This window comes from Protopterus annectens, chromosome 10.part0 (genome assembly GCF_019279795.1).
Source record: "Protopterus annectens isolate FY-2018-M chromosome 10.part0, PAN1.0, whole genome shotgun sequence".
Taxonomy (NCBI): Eukaryota; Metazoa; Chordata; order Ceratodontiformes; family Protopteridae; genus Protopterus; species Protopterus annectens.
The window spans coordinates 1,457,422,614-1,457,440,607 of record NC_056744.1 but is presented as its reverse complement, the minus strand read 5'-3'; the positions used below and the strand labels follow the sequence as shown (position 1 = coordinate 1,457,440,607).

The window sequence follows — 17,994 nt, the reverse complement described above, 5'->3', positions numbered from 1 at the left end:
TCAGTTGCTCATGCTTTTTGCTATGCCTTCATCCTGTTTTGTTACATTTTAGACATTTTATGTTCATGGTGGAATTAATTAAGAGAGGACAAATGGGGCAAATACCTTGAGTTCTGTACTCATATGGCTCTCCTGAACTTTCAGTAGCAAAAAATGTCATTAAGGATAAAGGTGAAATTTTCTCTCATCTCCACATATAAGCTGCTACCATTCACACTGATGAAGGTAAAGACGTCTCATAAGCTTCTTACAGAGCTGTTGTCCACTGATTCTAGCTCACCACAAGTGTCCATCGCAGTTCTGCCCACCTGACTCTTCCAGGTATCTCCTGAATAGTCGCAGATAAACTAATTTTTCAGATCTTAAGTATGGGGCCAGATTAAGGGGTAGTATGGCAAGTACTGTCAAAGGTTAACTCGTTAACACTTACATAGTGTGGATTGACACACCTCTAGCAGCCCCCATACTTCCTTGCATTACAGAGCATTATTTTTTTTTTTAACAAATCAACTTAAAATGTAAATTTGTTTTGAGCAATAAAAGCTATTAAAACTGTAAAAATGGAAATGTCATCAGTGGCATACTAACGACCATCCGTGATCCTATGGGAAATATCAGCAGTGTGACTTACTTTTCTTGAAAAAAAAAAAGGCCACCCTTCAGAAAACTACCCTGACATTCAAAACTACAGTGACAGTCCAGTGGAGATTCTAGTGCAGGACATAAGCATAGGAATGCTACATGGAACTGTTTGCAAAATAGTTAACAGAGTTCATGAGTTGTGCATTTCTTCTTACTTCCAGGTTTACCTTCCTATTTTTTTTTTTTGTCAGTATAGCCAAGGAACTCAACAGGCAGCTTGCACTAGTGCTTTCCAGTAGTCAGGATTATCTAATGTTATTCAAAGGAGAAAATGTCTTCAGAAGGTGATATTGAGTCACTATGCATAATGCATCTGCCCAGGGATACTTTGCCATTGGATTCTCATTCATGAACGATAGTTCATGAGCTTGGACAATTTAAATGGCATATTGAAAATATTAACCAGATGTCTGAAATTCAACAGAGACTGTGCAGGTGATACTTTCACTGATATAATATGAACATTACAGTTGCTTACTTACAGAATTGTTTTAATGAAAAGCAGTTATCAATGTATCTTAACACCTGTATTAAAATACAAAACAATGGGTTTTTTCATCAGCTGTTTGATTTCCTTAACCCTTTGATTTTTTTTGAGTTCCAGTCTTTCTAAAATATTTTGTTCTTATTGCTATGTTAATTGAGGTTATTTTCAACATGGCTGTAATGAATAGGTAGCAGAATATCATACCTTTGTAATTAAGAAATGGTATGGAACTGCTGTACAAATTAGTTAAGAAAAATGTAATTTAGTTAATTTCTATCAGTTTATTTTAGTTAATTCGTGTCAGTTTATTTTCTTTAGAAAAGAAAAGTGTGCAATCAGTTCTTTTTGTCACATTGCTTGCTACATCACAAAATATGTACGTCATTGTGAATTACTGTTTAATTGTAGAATATTCTCTTTGGAATAAAAGTAAAATTCTAGATTGCAGTTTATATATGTAAAGTTAAAGGGCTATACCCTAACAGGTTTGTGAATAACTAAAGAGGTTAGATGACCATGTGAAAAGGAGTTTCACAAGTCAGCTAAGCTAAAATGCAATAAAGAAATAATATCTTTTATCTTTTTATCTTTCATTCGCAACGTAAGCCTTCATTTCAAAGGATCACAATTAATTCAATGCAGCACAATGTTTTTTTATCAATCAAGCACAATAATCAAAATTAATAATTTATAAATTAAAAAAAAAAAATGGGAGGAAAAAAAAAAAATAAAATTAGTTTTTTGCCAACATTTTTTTGAGCTCATGAGTTAAAATTCCAGCATTAAAATTTCAGCATTTTTTTATAAGCCCTTTTTTTTTATAGTGATAACATTTGTGAGTGACTATTGGAGCTGCTAGAAAGGATGATTTTTTAAGTTTCAATTTTTGAAACCTTCCGGTCTTATTAATTATTTATTTGATGATTTATTTAATACATTGTGTTTTATTAGCATTTTATATATTGTTTATATTTATTTTATATATTATATGTTTATCATAAATAATATAAAATAATAATATTTAAAAAAAATATAATATAATATATTTATAAATATATTATATATATTTGTGAGATCAGAGATCACTTTAAATATATATATATTTTTTTTTTTTCCTATAATTTTTAATTATATAATTAATTTGATGATTGATTGAAATTGATATATAAATAAAATATGTGCTGTGCTGCATTGAATTGTTGTCCTTTGAGAAATAAAAGGTACCGTACAGGTCTCTGAAAAAGAGAAAAGAGATTATTGCTGGAAAAAATATCGGCTGTTTGGTGTTTATAAAATGCAATAAACTTTACAGAAGTCCACAGCGAAAAAATCTTAGTAGTGGAGACATAATTGCTATTTTCAGGTGTATATGTAGCAGAAAGAAAATGTCTACAACACACTGTAAGTAAACACTATACTTCTCAACTGTCTGGATTTTCGCAGAATGGCCAGATTTCTGACTCATAAGTTTGGTCTGTTTCTCATAAAATGTAAGGTTTTCTGGATTTTTGTGGCAAATTATTGAGGACTGAATTCACTGTATAATGACAGGCATTTGAGTTTCAGACTTCATATACTTCAGAAAATGGATGGTAACACAAGACTTTGTATTCTAGCAACTTTCTAAATTTATAGTAGCAATATTTAAAATGTGTCTGTATTTTTAGGGCTTTGTCCCCCGTAATGTTTGGCTGTGTCCAGCTTTTTGTGCCAGGAGGTTGAGAACTATGGTAAACGTGTATGTTAAATGTGCACAACTGTCTGCATTTTCTGCATAAAAAGAACAAAAAAAATATGCTGTGTGTCCCATATGGAGCTACACAGCACAACATTATTAATACAATAAATGTGTTAGTGCTTGACACATGGGAGACTAGAATGTGCACTATATTTATAGCTCTCAGCCTTCTGTCTGTATCATGATGAATACTTCCTCTCACAATGTTGAACCAATAGGCAAAATGTGGAACAGTTACTAAAAGCTTATTAATAACTTTAAATGGGAAACTCACTTGATTAAAAAATGTTGCATTTTTAACTTATAAAAGTTATTTTAATGAATTAATATGACTCGGTCATGGATGTTAGTTAAAAAAATTCTTAACACTATATGTGTGACAGACATTTTCAGTTTAGAACAGTGGGGAACATGGACTTTTTCAGACCCAAAATGATTAATGCTGCTGGTAATGAGATGCACTTCAGATGTCACAGGGAGGTGACAGGAAAGGAAAAATCTGTTCAAGGATGTGCTCAGCACAGAGAAGGCAAGATGTTTTTGATGGGATGAGGCCCCGTTTTGCTTTTTGTGAAGCAAAATAAGGAGACAAAAAAGGTGTAAGGGAAGTGGAAATGTGGAGAGATATAACATTACAAAGCAGACACAGCAAAAATATAAACAAGGATGTGAATAACAGAAATGAGAAGGTGAAGGAGGAAGTTCAGTGTGCAAACAGATTTGCAATATTTGGGAGAGAACATGGCACTGTCAGGCCTGTGAGTACCATCCCACACCAGATGAGACCACCTTTAGGGACTTCTTCAGGCTAACCTACTTCAGCTTGTAGAAGATGTTTGAAAAATTCCCAAAATTTCCCTGCAAATGAACCCCTTACTTAGAGGACTGTTGCATTTTTCTCCGATTTTTACTTGCACCTGAATAGCTGCATAGAAAAGTCAATACCTGTCTGCTCAAAATAGTATAGTATATTCAGTAATAAACCTCTTTGGTGGAACTCCAGATTTAATAAACTGCAAAACAGAAGAAAAATAATGAAACATTTTAAGAAATCATTTTTCCATATCATAAGACCACACTAAAACATGCCATTAATGAATTAATAGCACTATTAAAAATGTAAAGCAGAGTATGAGCTTAAAGTAGCAAGAGATACCTAAAGAAACTGTTTTGTTTCACGTGTCAGGAGATTAAGTAATAATGTCCAAAAAATGCACCAAGCTCATCTTTAATAATATCATATATTCCAGTTTCAAAGTTATAGCCAGTATATTATCCGACAAATTTAATGCTAACTTTATCCCACCTGCACACATTCCCTGGAGAGTTTAGCTTTTCCAGAAATCACATTGGAACAAGTCTTAGAATCCAGGATAAAAATAATGTTTTCAAAAAGTACCTCTGTAATTTCATCTGAAAAACTGCATTAATAGTTAGAGTAGGAAGTACAGGTATGTCATCTAAGTGCTCGCACTTCTTTGAAATAATTTTTTCCTTTATGGTCAAACAGTGTAATTATTTTTGTCTACCCTTAAAAAGAGAATATAGATGTAAATGTCATTAGTAGTAAGTAATTTTATGGTATATAAGCTCTCATGTGTCTCAAAGACTATCTGATCACAAGGTTGCTCCCAGATACCTAAGTACACACTCTTGTGGCATTGCTGTCAGGTTTACAAATAACATAGCACCTGAAGTGAAGGGCCTAGATGTCCTTCAAGAATGCAACTGCAGTCATAACATATGGGTTGTCCTGCCTCAGGCAGCCCTCGATTGGCCGAATTCCAAAGTCTGGGTCTGGCGTCGGCTGGTGTCGCCTCCTCTCCGACGTCACAACGGCTGGAGTATAAAGGCATCGGCCGACGCCATCTTCTTCAGTCTTTCTTGCTGCGCGGTGCCCGAAGCAGAAGCAGTTCGCAAGTGCCGGTCGGTCAGCTCCTGTATTTTCAGTACCGAAGTCATCTAAAAGCTAAGTACCCTGTTGGGGAACATTTATTCTTGCCTTAGCCGATGTCAGAACAAATTGAGAAAGTTAATAATTGTTTGCCTTGTGGTAAACAAATACCTCATAAGGACTTCCATTCTCTCTGCCTTCCTTGCCTGGGCCCAGACCACGACGTCTCGGCCTGTGCTGCCTGTGCTTGCTTTAATAAGCACACTCTCAGGCGCCAGGCAGAATTCGCCGTGGACTTTTTTGGTGAATCCTTTGCATATATCATGCCATCGGATCAACCAACAACCCAATCTGCTAAAAAACGCAAGGACTGGGACCGACATCCTCGGCCCGCGTCCACTACCGATTCTACTCCCAAATCCTCTGCTAGCACTCCGGTCCCCTCGGAAGTGGTAAATCAACCACTGCAGGCTGACGACACAGCGTTAACACGACCTTCGGTCTCGGAGATCTCTCCGGTGCCGGTTGTGGATTTTCCTCCGGAAAACGAAGTTCTGGATCTATCCGACACCATTTCTGTGGACAAGGTAACGCCTGCACGTGGGGCTGCTAGGCCTCCTGTTTCCATGTCCATCAAGGCCTTTGCACGTGCTAAGGCCGCCAGTCAGGCCAAGGCTCATCCTAAACCTGCCCAGGCCCCCTCATCTGATAAGCAGATCATGTCTCTGGCTGCAGATCTTATTTCCCTTATCAGGGGGTCTCAGCCTCATCCGGACAGGGGTTCTCAGCCACCTGAAGAAAAAAGGCCTAGAACTGAGCAGGCGGACGACCTCTCCTCGGATGAAGCCTCTGGGGATTCTGAGCATTTTGATGCCCAAGAAGAACCCTTCCAGGCCTACGAGGACTCTGATGCTGAGGAATCAATTCCCTCTGCCTCCCCTCCAGAGGATTTCTCTTTTGGTGAAGTCCTGCATTCTATGAGGGAACATTTTCAATGGCAGGGTCAGGAATTCTCTGACTCCAGGAAAAGGCTTCGTACTTTCCTCAAGCTTCCCCAGCACAGACCCTTGGCTATCCCTCCAGTTATGGATGTTTTGGATGATGTTTACTCTGACTCCAGTGCCAACACTGATTCTCTTCCTCCTGCTCCTGTCAAGCCGAACAGATATTACAGGGTCCCTGACACTCACAAGCACCTTTTTAAGGCTCACTCTGTGGACCTAGAAACTATTTCACAGGGCCCCAAGGGAGTGGCTTCCTCCTCTGCCAAAAACCCACTGCCAGCTGACAGAGAAGCAAGGTCCCTGGAGAGATGGGGTAAAAAAGTATATACCTCTACTACCTTAGCCATGCGGTCTATTAACTGCCTTTTTCACATGTTTCAGTACCAAGATTTTCTCCTGGATGATTTACAGAAAAAGTTAGCCTCTCCTGAGCCTATTGATAAAAAGGCGCTGCAGGATCATATTCATAACACTCAGCAGGTTAATAACCATTTTCTGCAGTGTGGTTATGATGCACTGGAAGCTTCATGTAGGGCAGCTATGACTGGGGCTGTAATACGTAGACATGCTTGGTTGAAGGATCAGTCTTTGCCTGACCATGTTAAAGTAAAGTTACTGGATGCACCTTTGGAAAAACAAAAGCTTTTTGGTGCTACTGCACAAGATGTATTGAAATCCATAGAGGAAAAAGCAAAGTCAGTACAGACAGTCAAGGATTTCCTTCAGGTTCAGCCACCCAGACTCAACCGAAACTGGCCCTCCAAGAATTGGTCCTTCCCCGGCTCTGACAAGTTTCAAAGGGGAAAAAGTAGACGTGCCCGAGGTAGAGGGCAATACCGAGGATCTTACAGGGGACGCCAGTGGCAACCTTCAAATCAAAGAAGTGGCACAGACAATTCTGCTGCACCACAAGGACAATCACAATGACTTGACTTTCGTACCGCCTACAAAGGTTCAAAGAGAAGCACCTTTGGGCGGAAAATTAGCCTTATTCTCACAAAACTGGCATATCTTAACCAAGGACAATTGGATTCTGGATTTGATAGACAAAGGTTACAGATTCCACTTCCACACATTACCAATAAAACAAGGCATGCCAAACCTGCCACATCATCAAAGGGCAGAGGCACTCACTCAAGTTTCCAAGCTATTAAGTATAAAAGCAATAGAAAGGGTTCCTCCTCAGGAACAAGGCCAGGGATTTTATTCAAGATTGTTCCTTGTTCCAAGAAAAGAAAACAAGTGGAGACCCATACTGGACTTGTCAACTCTAAACACTTTCCTCATTGTGCCAAAGTTCAAAATGCTGACATTGCTGCAACTTCTTCCCATGTTGGGCAAGGGGTCTTGGCTGGTCACTCTGGACCTCAAGGAGGCATACCTGCATGTCCCAATCAGACAAAGCTGCAGAAGATACCTCAGATTTCTTGCAGGGACAGAGCATTATCAATTCTCAGCATTGCCGTTTGGCTTATCTACTGCACCCAGAGTGTTCACGAAATGCCTGGCATCAGTAGTGGCACACTGCAGACTGCAGGGGATTCAAATATACCCCTACTTGGACGACTGTCTCATACAAGCAGACAACAAACAAACCTTAAAAGGGAATTTGGACTATGTCATGCATCTACTGCAGGCCTTGGGATACACAGTCAACATTCAGAAGTCAAACTTACTACCATCCCAACAAATTATATTCCTAGGAGCCAAACTGGACACGGAAAAACAAATGGCCTACCTCATGGAGGAAAAACAGCAGCATTTACCAGAGTACTTCAAAGGCCTAGCAAAGCTTTCCCAGCTGACTGCAAGGAAAATCCTGCAGGCCCTGAGTTTCATGGCATCTTGCATCTTTCTGATACCTTTGGCAAGACTTCATATGAGAAAGCTGCAATGGTATCTAAAAAACTTATGGTCTCAACACAACAACAGCCTAGAGGACATAATCCCACTTATTCCATGTCTGCAGAAGGAATTTCTATGGTGGGCTCAAGCCAGTCAACTAAACGAAGGCATGCCTTTCAACAGACCTCAAGCAGACCAAATGATAACAACAGATGCCCCAGACCATGGATGGGGGGCGCACATGGAGGGCAGATGCATTCAAGGTCTTTGGACCCCAAAGGAAAGACATCTGCACATAAACCAAAAGGAGATGTTCGCAGTGATACTTGCCATCGAGACTTTCGAAAAAACACTAAAACAGGGACATTTGCTAATAAGGACAGACAACACTACTGTCATGTGGTACATAAACAAGCAGGGAGGCACTCATTCTTACCCCCTCTGCAGACTAACAATGCTTCTCTGGGAAAAATCCCTGAGCCTGAGGATACATTTACAATCCCAGTTTGTACCAGGCAAGGACAATGTACTGGCGGACAATCTGAGCAGAAATTTCATGGATCCACACGAATGGATGCTGCACCCTCACATTTTCTCTCAACTGGCAAGGACATGGGGAAGACCGGACGTAGACCTTTTTGCTTCCCACTTAAATCATCACCTGGAAAAGTTCTGCACAAGGACTCACCACCCTCTAGCTTGGAAAATGGATGCTCTCTCCTTCAGCTGGAATTCTCTAAAAATGTATGCATTCCCTCCCCCGCCTCTGCTGACCAAGGTGATACTGAAGATCAAAGCAGAACAACCAACAGGCATCTTGATAGCTCCAGACTGGCCGAGGCAACACTGGTACCCATTGCTATTGACCATAACTCGGACCAAGCCATGGCCTCTGACCCTATGGCCCCTGCTCCTAACTCAACACAATTACAGGACTGTACATCAAGACCTGAAAACATTGCATCTGACAGCCTGGAGGCTACCATGACTTCAACACCAAACTCTCTTTCCAAATCTGTTCAAGAGATCTTGCTGGAAGCATGCAGACCTTCCACCAGAAAAACCTATTCAGCCAAGTGGAAGAGATTCAGTATCTGGAATGCCAACAGGGGTCAGGACACAACATTACTGAGTATACCTCAAATATTAGAATACTTGGCAGAACTATTTCATACTGGACTCTCATACTCCTCAATAAAGATTCATGCCTCAGCAATCTCAGCAAAATACAACTGTGACCCTCCAGTGTTTTCGCATCCTCTGCTAAGACAGTTTCTAAGAGGGATCAAGAATATCAAACCTCCCAGAAAACAGCTAGTACCTGCATGGGACCTCAACTACGTGTTGGAAAAACTAACTCTCCCTCCATTTGAGCCAGCAGCAACCTCAGAAATGCAATTTCTGTCATGGAAGATGGCCTTCTTATTGGCAGTCACCTCTGCAAGAAGAGTTTCGGAGATACAGGCACTCATGGCAGTGCCCTGTTCCTCATTTTTCATCAAGACAGAGTCTCTCTAAGAACCAATCCTACATTCATGCCAAAAGTAATTTCCAGGGTGTCTCTAAATCAAGCTATTCATCTACCTGCATTCTTCCCCAATCCTCAAAATAAGGGGGAAAAACTACTGCATACTTTGGACATACACAGACAATTACGCTACTACTTGGACAGAACTAAGGCCACCAGAAGGTCTGATCAGCTGTTTGTAGCCTATGCTGCTGGAGTACAAGGAAAAGCAATCTCCAAGCAAACAATTTCAAAATGGATTGGACATTGCATCAGCTTTTGCTACTCTTTCCATGGAAAAGGTGTGCCAGCCAATATCAGGCCACATTCCACCAGAGCTATAGCCACTTCCACAGCTTTCCTAAGAGGAGTGGCAACAAAGGACATTTTAGAAGCTGCTACATGGAGCTCCATGCATACATTTACCAAGCACTACAACCTGCCCTTATACTCCAGATCCCGAGCAGGCTTTGCTTTGGCAGTCCTGCAGGGGATTTTAGCTACACCATCTTTATCTTAGTTCCATCCACCCCCAGCTTGGCTATGGTACTCAGCCCATATGTTATGACTGCAGTTGCATTCTTGAAGGACATAGTACAGTTTTGTACCTACCATAAATGTAGATGTCCGATAGATATGCAACTGCAGTCGGATTTTCCCACCCTCCTACCCCTCTGTATCCTTCTTTTTGGGTCCCTACCCCTCTTCCCTTCAGCTGGGGGTATCTCCTATGGTGTACCTGTTTATTACTGTTGTGCATGTTTTGGATTATTTTATCCATTTACCAAATTTAGCCTTCCTAGGAGGGCACCTGGCATCTGGGGCAAGAAACACTGAAGAAGATGGCGTCAGCCAATGCCTTTATACTCCAGCCGTTGTGACGTCGGAGAGGAGGCGACACCAGCCAACGCCGGACCCAGACTTTGGAATTCGGCCGACCGAGGGCTGCCTGAGGCAGGACAACCCATATGTTATGACTGCAGTTGCATATCTATCGGACATCTACATTTATGGTAGGTACAAAACTGTACTTTTCCTTCTGTCCTTACTTAAATGTTATATAATATTGCCAGTTGGTATATCACTGGTAGACTTCCAAGATGCTGGACATTGAGCAACATCTTAATTCTAGATCTCCCAGTGTGAAAACAGAAATTTAGCAGAGAAAGGCAGTGGACCTGTACTTTTGGGTAAATTTTAGTAACTGTCAAGTAAGTGTTCTGGCTAAATGCCAGGAAAAAAGAAATAGAGAGGACCTGAAGGAAAATCAGCTATAAAAGTTAAGGAAAAAATGCTGACTGGGAAATCTACTGCAACTGTTCAACAAAAAACAGTGCAAGCTCCAGACATGACTTCCAGTAACCTAGAGAATGGTATGGCAACTGCACACAGACCTGACTAAAATAAAGAAAACACTAATGGAATATATCAACTAAAAAAAGGTTGGAGAAAATGGAAGAAGCTTTAAACAGATATTCAGATGAGGTAATAAAAATTGTAAAACTCAGAGGATGAAATGAAGAAAAGGCTGGCCAAATATGAGACTACATAAGGAGAGATGTTTCAAAAAATAATAGAATTAAGAGGGCAGACTGTATAGGGAAAACCTGAGATTTTCTGCTCTGTCAGAGAAGTCGAAAGGAATAGACCGTATTCATTTTATGAAAGCACAAATAAGCAACTGGACTGGTATTCCACAACAGGAATTGTTAATTAAAAAGACATATTGTCGGTATGCTCCAAACCTGGCTATGAGAAAGCAATCAAGACCTTTAATATTAAAGATGCAGTCTTACCAGCAGAAGTTGTTGATTCTCAAAAAACTTGACAGAACAACAAAACACTAAAAGTGGGAGACAGCAGAGTGTTTGTGGAGAATGACTACTCATTGTACACCAGGCAGAAGAGGAGTAAACGTATTCCATTATTCAGAGAATGTCAAGAAGCAGGCATGAAATTCAAACTGCTGTATTCAGCTATCATCAAAATGTTTTTCCTGGAGGGACAAAATCATTAAGTACATGCTAAGGAGGAAATACACAATTTGTCCAACAAAACGTGAGCTGTGAAACAGAAGGAGATTCTGTTTCTTTTTCTAGTGGCAATAAAGACCAGAGAGAGATTCTGCCAGTGAAACCATTTCCAGTGTTTCATCAGAAAAATGGTTGAGAGAAGGAAGAAAACACAATAGTTGACTAGAACTGAGAGTAAGTTGGAAATGAAGCAGAGACATGATTTGGGAGATGGAAATGAAGAGGAATAAAACCAGTAACTTGGAAGTTGACAAATGTGGAATTACAAAGTGATAATTATATTTGTGAAACATCACAGAACAAGAACATCTGGAAATATTGGACTTTGTTAAACTTGTAGGGCACTCAAAAGCATATGCCCTACTTCATGCCATTAATGTTTGGAAATTACTTGGGAGATAGAAAGAGGAGGAAGAAAGTTAACTGTAAGTAAAACATTCTTTTTTTAATGGTAATATTTTAATAGTCCATGATTTTCTTTGCATGTTATAAAGTAAATATTTCTCAGTTATTTTTAAGTGTAATGGGGATACTAATATAACAAGGTACTCCTGTTTTATCCCCTTCTTCTCTTTTTCTCCTTGTTCAGTTTTAAGAAATGTAGGCACTGCAGTGTAAAATAAAAGAGAGAGAAGAAGAAGAAGAAAAATCTGGTTAAAAAAGCGTGACAAAAGAAAAATGAGTGTGCTTTTTCTCATTCTTGCATAGAGGAATTATTGAATTAAGGTCTTTAGCTTGACTTAGTAAGTTTTAATAGAAAGCAAGTAAATGAAAAAGAATATTGAATATTATAATGCCTTTTTTCTTTTAAATAAATGTATGCTTAGCAATTTTGTATCTGGTTTTCACGTGTCTTTGAGACAATCTGATAAAGGGAAATGACTTGAGAGATATATAAAGATAAGACAAAACAGGAGAGAGCACTTAATAGGAGCATATGTTGCAGCATGTGTCTTAGTATGGATAACCTTTCTTTTAGGTTAACCCATGTTTGTGAGTGTGGCTGTCAGTTTGGAACATTTGTTCCTGTTAGGAGGGTAAAACTTCAATATTTGAAGATGTACATAGCTTTCTGTGCTATGTTTAAGTTAATATGTTTTAGGGGTGGTATTGGAGGTGTGTTTTTTTTGTTAGAGGACTTTCAATAAAACAAAAGGTTTTATAAGATGTGACATAGTCTCAAATGGATATGACAAGAAACAACTGTATAAATGATCATCCTGACAAATAGTGTATATATGTATGTAACACAAAAGCTGTAACTAGACATTTAACAAAAACTTGGTCAGCCATATCCCATTGGTTTTGGCCTGCACCTCAGAAAAGTATATCCCAAACAGCAGATGCCCCAAGACTGATCCCTGGGGAACACTGGTCATTACGGGTCTTCTGCTTAAGGTGGCCTACCCTATTTGACTAGCAGGGGTCTGTCAGTGAGCCAGTTTGCTACCCATCTGGTAACATATGGAGTGTTGCTTAGGTGAGAGAGTTTATGTATTATACCTGAGTGGGGAATAGTATTGAAGGCTTTGGCCAGATCAAGGTAGATGGTGTACACTGTCTTCCCCTCGTCCATGGCTTTGGTGACTGTCTCAAAGGAGTCAACCAAGTTTAACAGGCAGGACCTCCCCTTGACGAAACCAAACTGTGTGGGATTGAGTGTCTGGAGGTTGCCAGCGTCCTTGTTAATGAGGTCCCTGATAATCTGCTCCATGGCCTTGCATATCAGGCTAGTTAGTCTGATGGGTTTATAATTTCTTGGATTGGTGGACGCTTCACCTTTATGCAAATGGATGACGGCTGTCCTCCACTCGACTGGGACAAAGCCCCGGTATTCAGGCTTTGGTTGAATAGGTTGCCAAATGGTACTGCAAGTTCCTGGCTGAGTTCATGTAGGATGCAGCCTGGGATGTTATCAGGTCCCATGAAGGCTGCATTTTTTGCCTTTGAGAGGGCAGTGATGACTTGCTCCCTAGAGATAAGGTAAGGGGGTCAGGTACTGGGGATGCCCTGTTTTACTGATGGGGACAGAGGAGTGAAGTTTTCACTGAACCTGTCTGCTAGCAGGTTGGTGAGATTGCAGACATATGTGAAGAAGGCCTTATGATTGTCTTTAGTAGATGTGGCCAGTGGACTTGAAGTTTGCATTGGAGGATTTCACTAGTGCTCTTATTTGCTTGTTCAGGCTAAGGAGAGATTGCTTCCAGTTAAGCACTTCTTCCTTCTTGGTCCTGGGCAGCAATGTTTTCCTTTTATTTCACATTAACTTATGAAAAAAAACATTACCCTAACAGTGCAACTGTACAAAACACTCAGACACTTGGAAACACATACAAACTATCAGACATGCACATCACTACATCTAATGTCTAGCCTAACCCTTACACTAAACCTAACAAAAACTACTTGCACACACACACTCAAAAACATCCACCAGCATTCTGTCAAACAGTCAACAACAAAGTAACTGATGCAAGCACATTTTTCTTTCAGGAAAGTGCCAGATATGAAACAGAAGATTGCTGGAAAATCTTTGCCTACAGAGAAATTTGCTATTCGAAAAACACGAAGATATTTTGCTGAGAACCCACATAGGCTGCCAGTGCCTCCTTTGGTAAGAAGACTGTGTAAGAAAACAATTTTTATTGATGATACCTTATATTTTTCTGTTGTATATGTTTAATGAACAAAAAAATTAATAGATCACAAAATATGCTGTGTATTAAATTGTATGTATTAAAATACTGATGTGCCATATATCTATAATACTAGGTTTGTTTCTTTGGTTATGTGGGCAGTAATGCTAACTATAAAATGTGTACCCCATTTAGTGTAACAAACTTTTATTATTTATTCTTTAATTGTTTATTATATGGTAACAAAATAGGCAAAGTCTGCATTTTTTTAAAAATGTTTAATATTTATAGCTTTTCAAAGTAAAGATTAACCTTTTAGAAGACATCGGCAATGACATCAATAGAACTAATAAATAACCAGCTGCCTGTTGCTTATGCAAATATGTACAGCAGTTTGACTCAGTTTTGATGACTGTATTTGCTTCTTCTGATTCACACATAAGCATACCCAGCATAAAGACTAAGAACAGCTGGAAAACATGGAACGTACTGATGTTATGTTGTCCCTATCTCGCCTTCTTTCTTGTTGGTTGGGTTCGGAGTCGATCCTCAGCTTCAACTTGGCCTTATTCTAAAGCTCGAGAACTTCCACTGGCTTGAGGCTAGACGCTATCCCATCATGCCTAGTGCTAGTTGCCCAGATCTCATTTGCCCCTTGAAGCTTCAAGATTGCTGGAGACTGGCTAGGCTAAGTTTTTGAATTTTCTTATTATATTCTCTACTAAACTCTAAAATCTTAAGGAGTCTTTCTATAGATCAGTTGTAGTAGTTCTAGGATCCCTATCTCTGTTTGGCTGTTGTTGTTGTTCAGGCTGTTGTTATTCCCTTCAGGCCTATTCCCTTACAAATCCGTTTTTAGTTAGAGGATTCTCCCTTGCTTTTGACCTGCTTCAGTTAGAGGAGTTCCCCTTATTCCCTTCTTCTCCCTTTTCTGATAAGGAGTTAGCCGTTTAAGTTAGAAGCTCTCCTCAGTTGGGGGAGTTGTCATTTAACTTAGAGGCTCTCCCCCTTCCTTTATATCTGTTTTTTTCTATGTAAAAAAAAAAAAAAAAGAAATTTTTAGATATAGTGTTTTTTGTGGTTGTTATTGTTGAGTGGTGTACTTCTCCAATAATTTTGTTGTGCTGGTTGCTGTTTTGTGATTATCAACAATGTCAAAAGAAGCGCCCAAGGAATCCAAGCCTTCTGGATTTAAAAAGTGTGAATCTTGCTCCCAAAAAATGTCTCTGACTGATGGACATACTAGCTGTGCTTATTGCCTGGGAGCTGTGCACCTGCAGAACTTGTGTTCCATTTGTCATGCTTTCAGCGCCAGAGTCCTGCAGGAGCGCAAAAACAAACATATATTGAGGCATTTATTAAAAGGTCCCTTTGACACACCTGTGGAAGGGAATCAGCTAAAAAAATCCTGCAAACTGACATCTCCGTCTATTCTGGCCTCAGAGCCGTCAAAGCAGAAAGACAAATCCTCTAGTTCGTAGGATCCGAAACTTCCCGGGTCCGACAAGACTTTATCTTCTGTGGTTCTGTCAGTGTCCTTGGAACCATCTAGGAGTCACAAAAGGACTAGATCTCCTTCTTTGGAACCGGTGCAGTCCACTCCACAGTCACCGCTTCTCCAGTTGGCAGGCAGTCATTGATCGTCCACCCACTCCTCTCAGTTGTCCAGTAGCCTTTCAGATGATGATGTGGAGAGGGTGGTGAAGAGGCTTCTCAGGACACTGGCTCTTGCCAATATCTTATCGAGCCCAGCCCATATGGATGTGGAGCCGACTACTTGACCCCCTGGATCGTCTATTCCTCCTTTGATTCACCTGAGCTTGGAGCCGGAGTGCATGGAAGTCATTGTGGTGGAACCATCAGTTCTGTAAACCTCTGGACTCTCAGTTACGACATTTGCTCTGATCTCCTTGATACCTCCTTCTATTGAGGGATCTGGGAGCCAACACCCCCTCATCATCCCCGAGGGGGGGAGAGTGGCATCAGACCCTTGTCCAACCCCACTCTCCCCCTTGGAGCTTCAGCGCAGATGAGCTTGGCTTCTACTTTGGCCTCGGAGCCATCACCCTCAATGCGGGAGAGGTCTCCCGACTCTCCAATGCCGGGGACCCTCTTGGGCTGGGATCGTGGTACCTTCGAGCTGATGAGGAGTGTGCTTTCCATTCAGATAGCTCCTCCCTCGGCTTCAGCTACTCCATCCCCTATGGAGCCAATGTCTTTCCTCTCACCGCCCCACCATTCTAAATGTAGGGAACCAAAGCCCCAGGATGCCCCATTGGGTGACCCCTCCCTCTTCCGAAACTCCCCAGAGCATCCCCCTGAGGAGGTCCCTCAGAAGAGGACATGTAAGAGGAAGCATGTGGACTCCCCTGAGTCTATGACATTGGACACGGACTTAGAGGACTCAGAAGGGTCCCCACAGTCCCCCTCTGAGGATGTCTCATTCTCGGACATCCTGGAAATCCTCAAGCAGAGGAGTGGTTGGAAGTCCCTTTCCCCTTCTGAAGATGAGTCCGTATACCTGGATGCATTTCGTTCCCGACCCTCCAGCTCTTAGGTGTCTCCGCCCTTCGACTCGCTAGTAGGGGTAGTAAGTTGAAAGGCATGGAGTTCTCCAGAATTGATGGAACCAGTTCCGCGGAGGCCCAATAAGTTCATAACTGCACCAGATGACAAACCTTTTCTAACCAAGAGCATGCCAGTTGATGCTGTGGTGGTAGCACTAAGAAGGAATTAGCAGAGACCTCTACTTCTGTCCATCCACCGAACAAAGAGTCCTGTACGATAGACAGATATGGGAAGCCTGTCTTTTCTTCAGTGGCCTTTACTCTCAGGTCACTGAATTATTTATCCCATTTCACCCGTCTTCAGAGGGATCTCCTGAAAGAGCTTAGTAAATACCATACAGGATCCTACAGCTTCAGGAGCTGCAGATAAAACTGCTTCTCAGCTTGCAACCTTATCTTCGGTGGTTAACTCCTCCATGCGGCTTATTTCCTATGCAGCCGATGGAGCGAGCAGGGCTGCAGGCACAAGAGTCGCCGTACGTAGACATTCCTGGATGTGCCTTTGTTAATTTGCGGAGCTCTTCAAGTCCTCCTTTACTTACTAATGCCCCTTTTGATGGCTCCTCATTGTTCAGGCCTAAGGTAAAAGAGACTCTAACTAGGTGCGAGCAGGATGGCAAGACTCCCTCTGCCATGGGAGTACATTTTTCCGTGCCTTCTAGACCTTATCCAAAGGTCAAAAAGGTGGAAAAATGTGGTTCCGGAAATCCCATGGAGCTTTGCCTGATGCAGAGGAGGGAATAATAATGGAAGACACTGCCCTCACAGCAGAGGGGGTCCGCAGAGTCAGGGTGACAGAGATATGTTCTCTGGTAGACCCTTCCAGCACTTCTGAAAGGAGACCCACCTATCCACCTCTGGAGGCAGTTGGGGAAGATTGTCACTGTACCCAGAATCCTGGAAAAATATCACAAAAGACACATGGGTACAGTCGATGATATCCAGGGGATACAGTATTCCTTTCTCCATGCCACCTCTTCCCAGGAAACAAAAATCCATCCCAGATGTGCCACCCAATCTAAGGGAACAAGCAACTCTAGAAGTTCAAAAGTTGCTAAGAAAAAGAGTCATCCAAGAAGTCCCCGCAGACCAAATTGGGTCCGGAACTTACTCAGGGTTCTTTTTAGTACCAAAGACAACAGGGGACTGGAGGCCCATTTTGGACCTCAGCAGACTCAACATGTCTGTCAGGAAGACAAAGTTCCACATGATGACACTTCAGTCCATACTTCCCTTCCTTGGAAAGGACAATTGGATGTGCTCCATTGATCTCTAGGATGCGTACTACCATATCAAGATGAACAGGTGATCCAGAAGATTTCTATGCTTCCAGCTGGGAGCCGGTCACTACCAGTTCAGAGCTCTGCCCTGGCCTCACCACAGCCCCCAGGGTTTTCACCAAATGCATGGCCGTAGTCATGGCTCATCTGAGGCATCTAGGATTCTGGGTGTTTCCATATCTGGAAGACTGTCTCCTTACCGCCACCACCGAGCATCAACTAACCAAGACAAGGGACACCACAATCCGCCTCTGCTCTCAGCTAGGCATCACTATAAACTACGAAAAGTCTGCCTTGTTGCCCTGTCAGTATATTACACTTATAGGAGCAGATCTAGATGTCAAAGACATGATAGCAAAAT

The 17,994-nt window shown here is 41.3% G+C and overlaps 1 protein-coding gene across 1 annotated transcript in view; it reads left to right on the top strand.

Moving 5' to 3' along the window:
- TTC39A (tetratricopeptide repeat domain 39A) overlaps positions 1-17,994 on the top strand; it is a 2,407,335-nt gene that overhangs the window by 2,013,057 nt on the left and 376,284 nt on the right. The window contains exon 14 of the mRNA XM_044086086.1: positions 13,644-13,764. Within this exon, the coding sequence (XP_043942021.1) occupies positions 13,644-13,764 (121 nt within the window). The remainder of the gene's footprint in view (positions 1-13,643; positions 13,765-17,994) is intronic.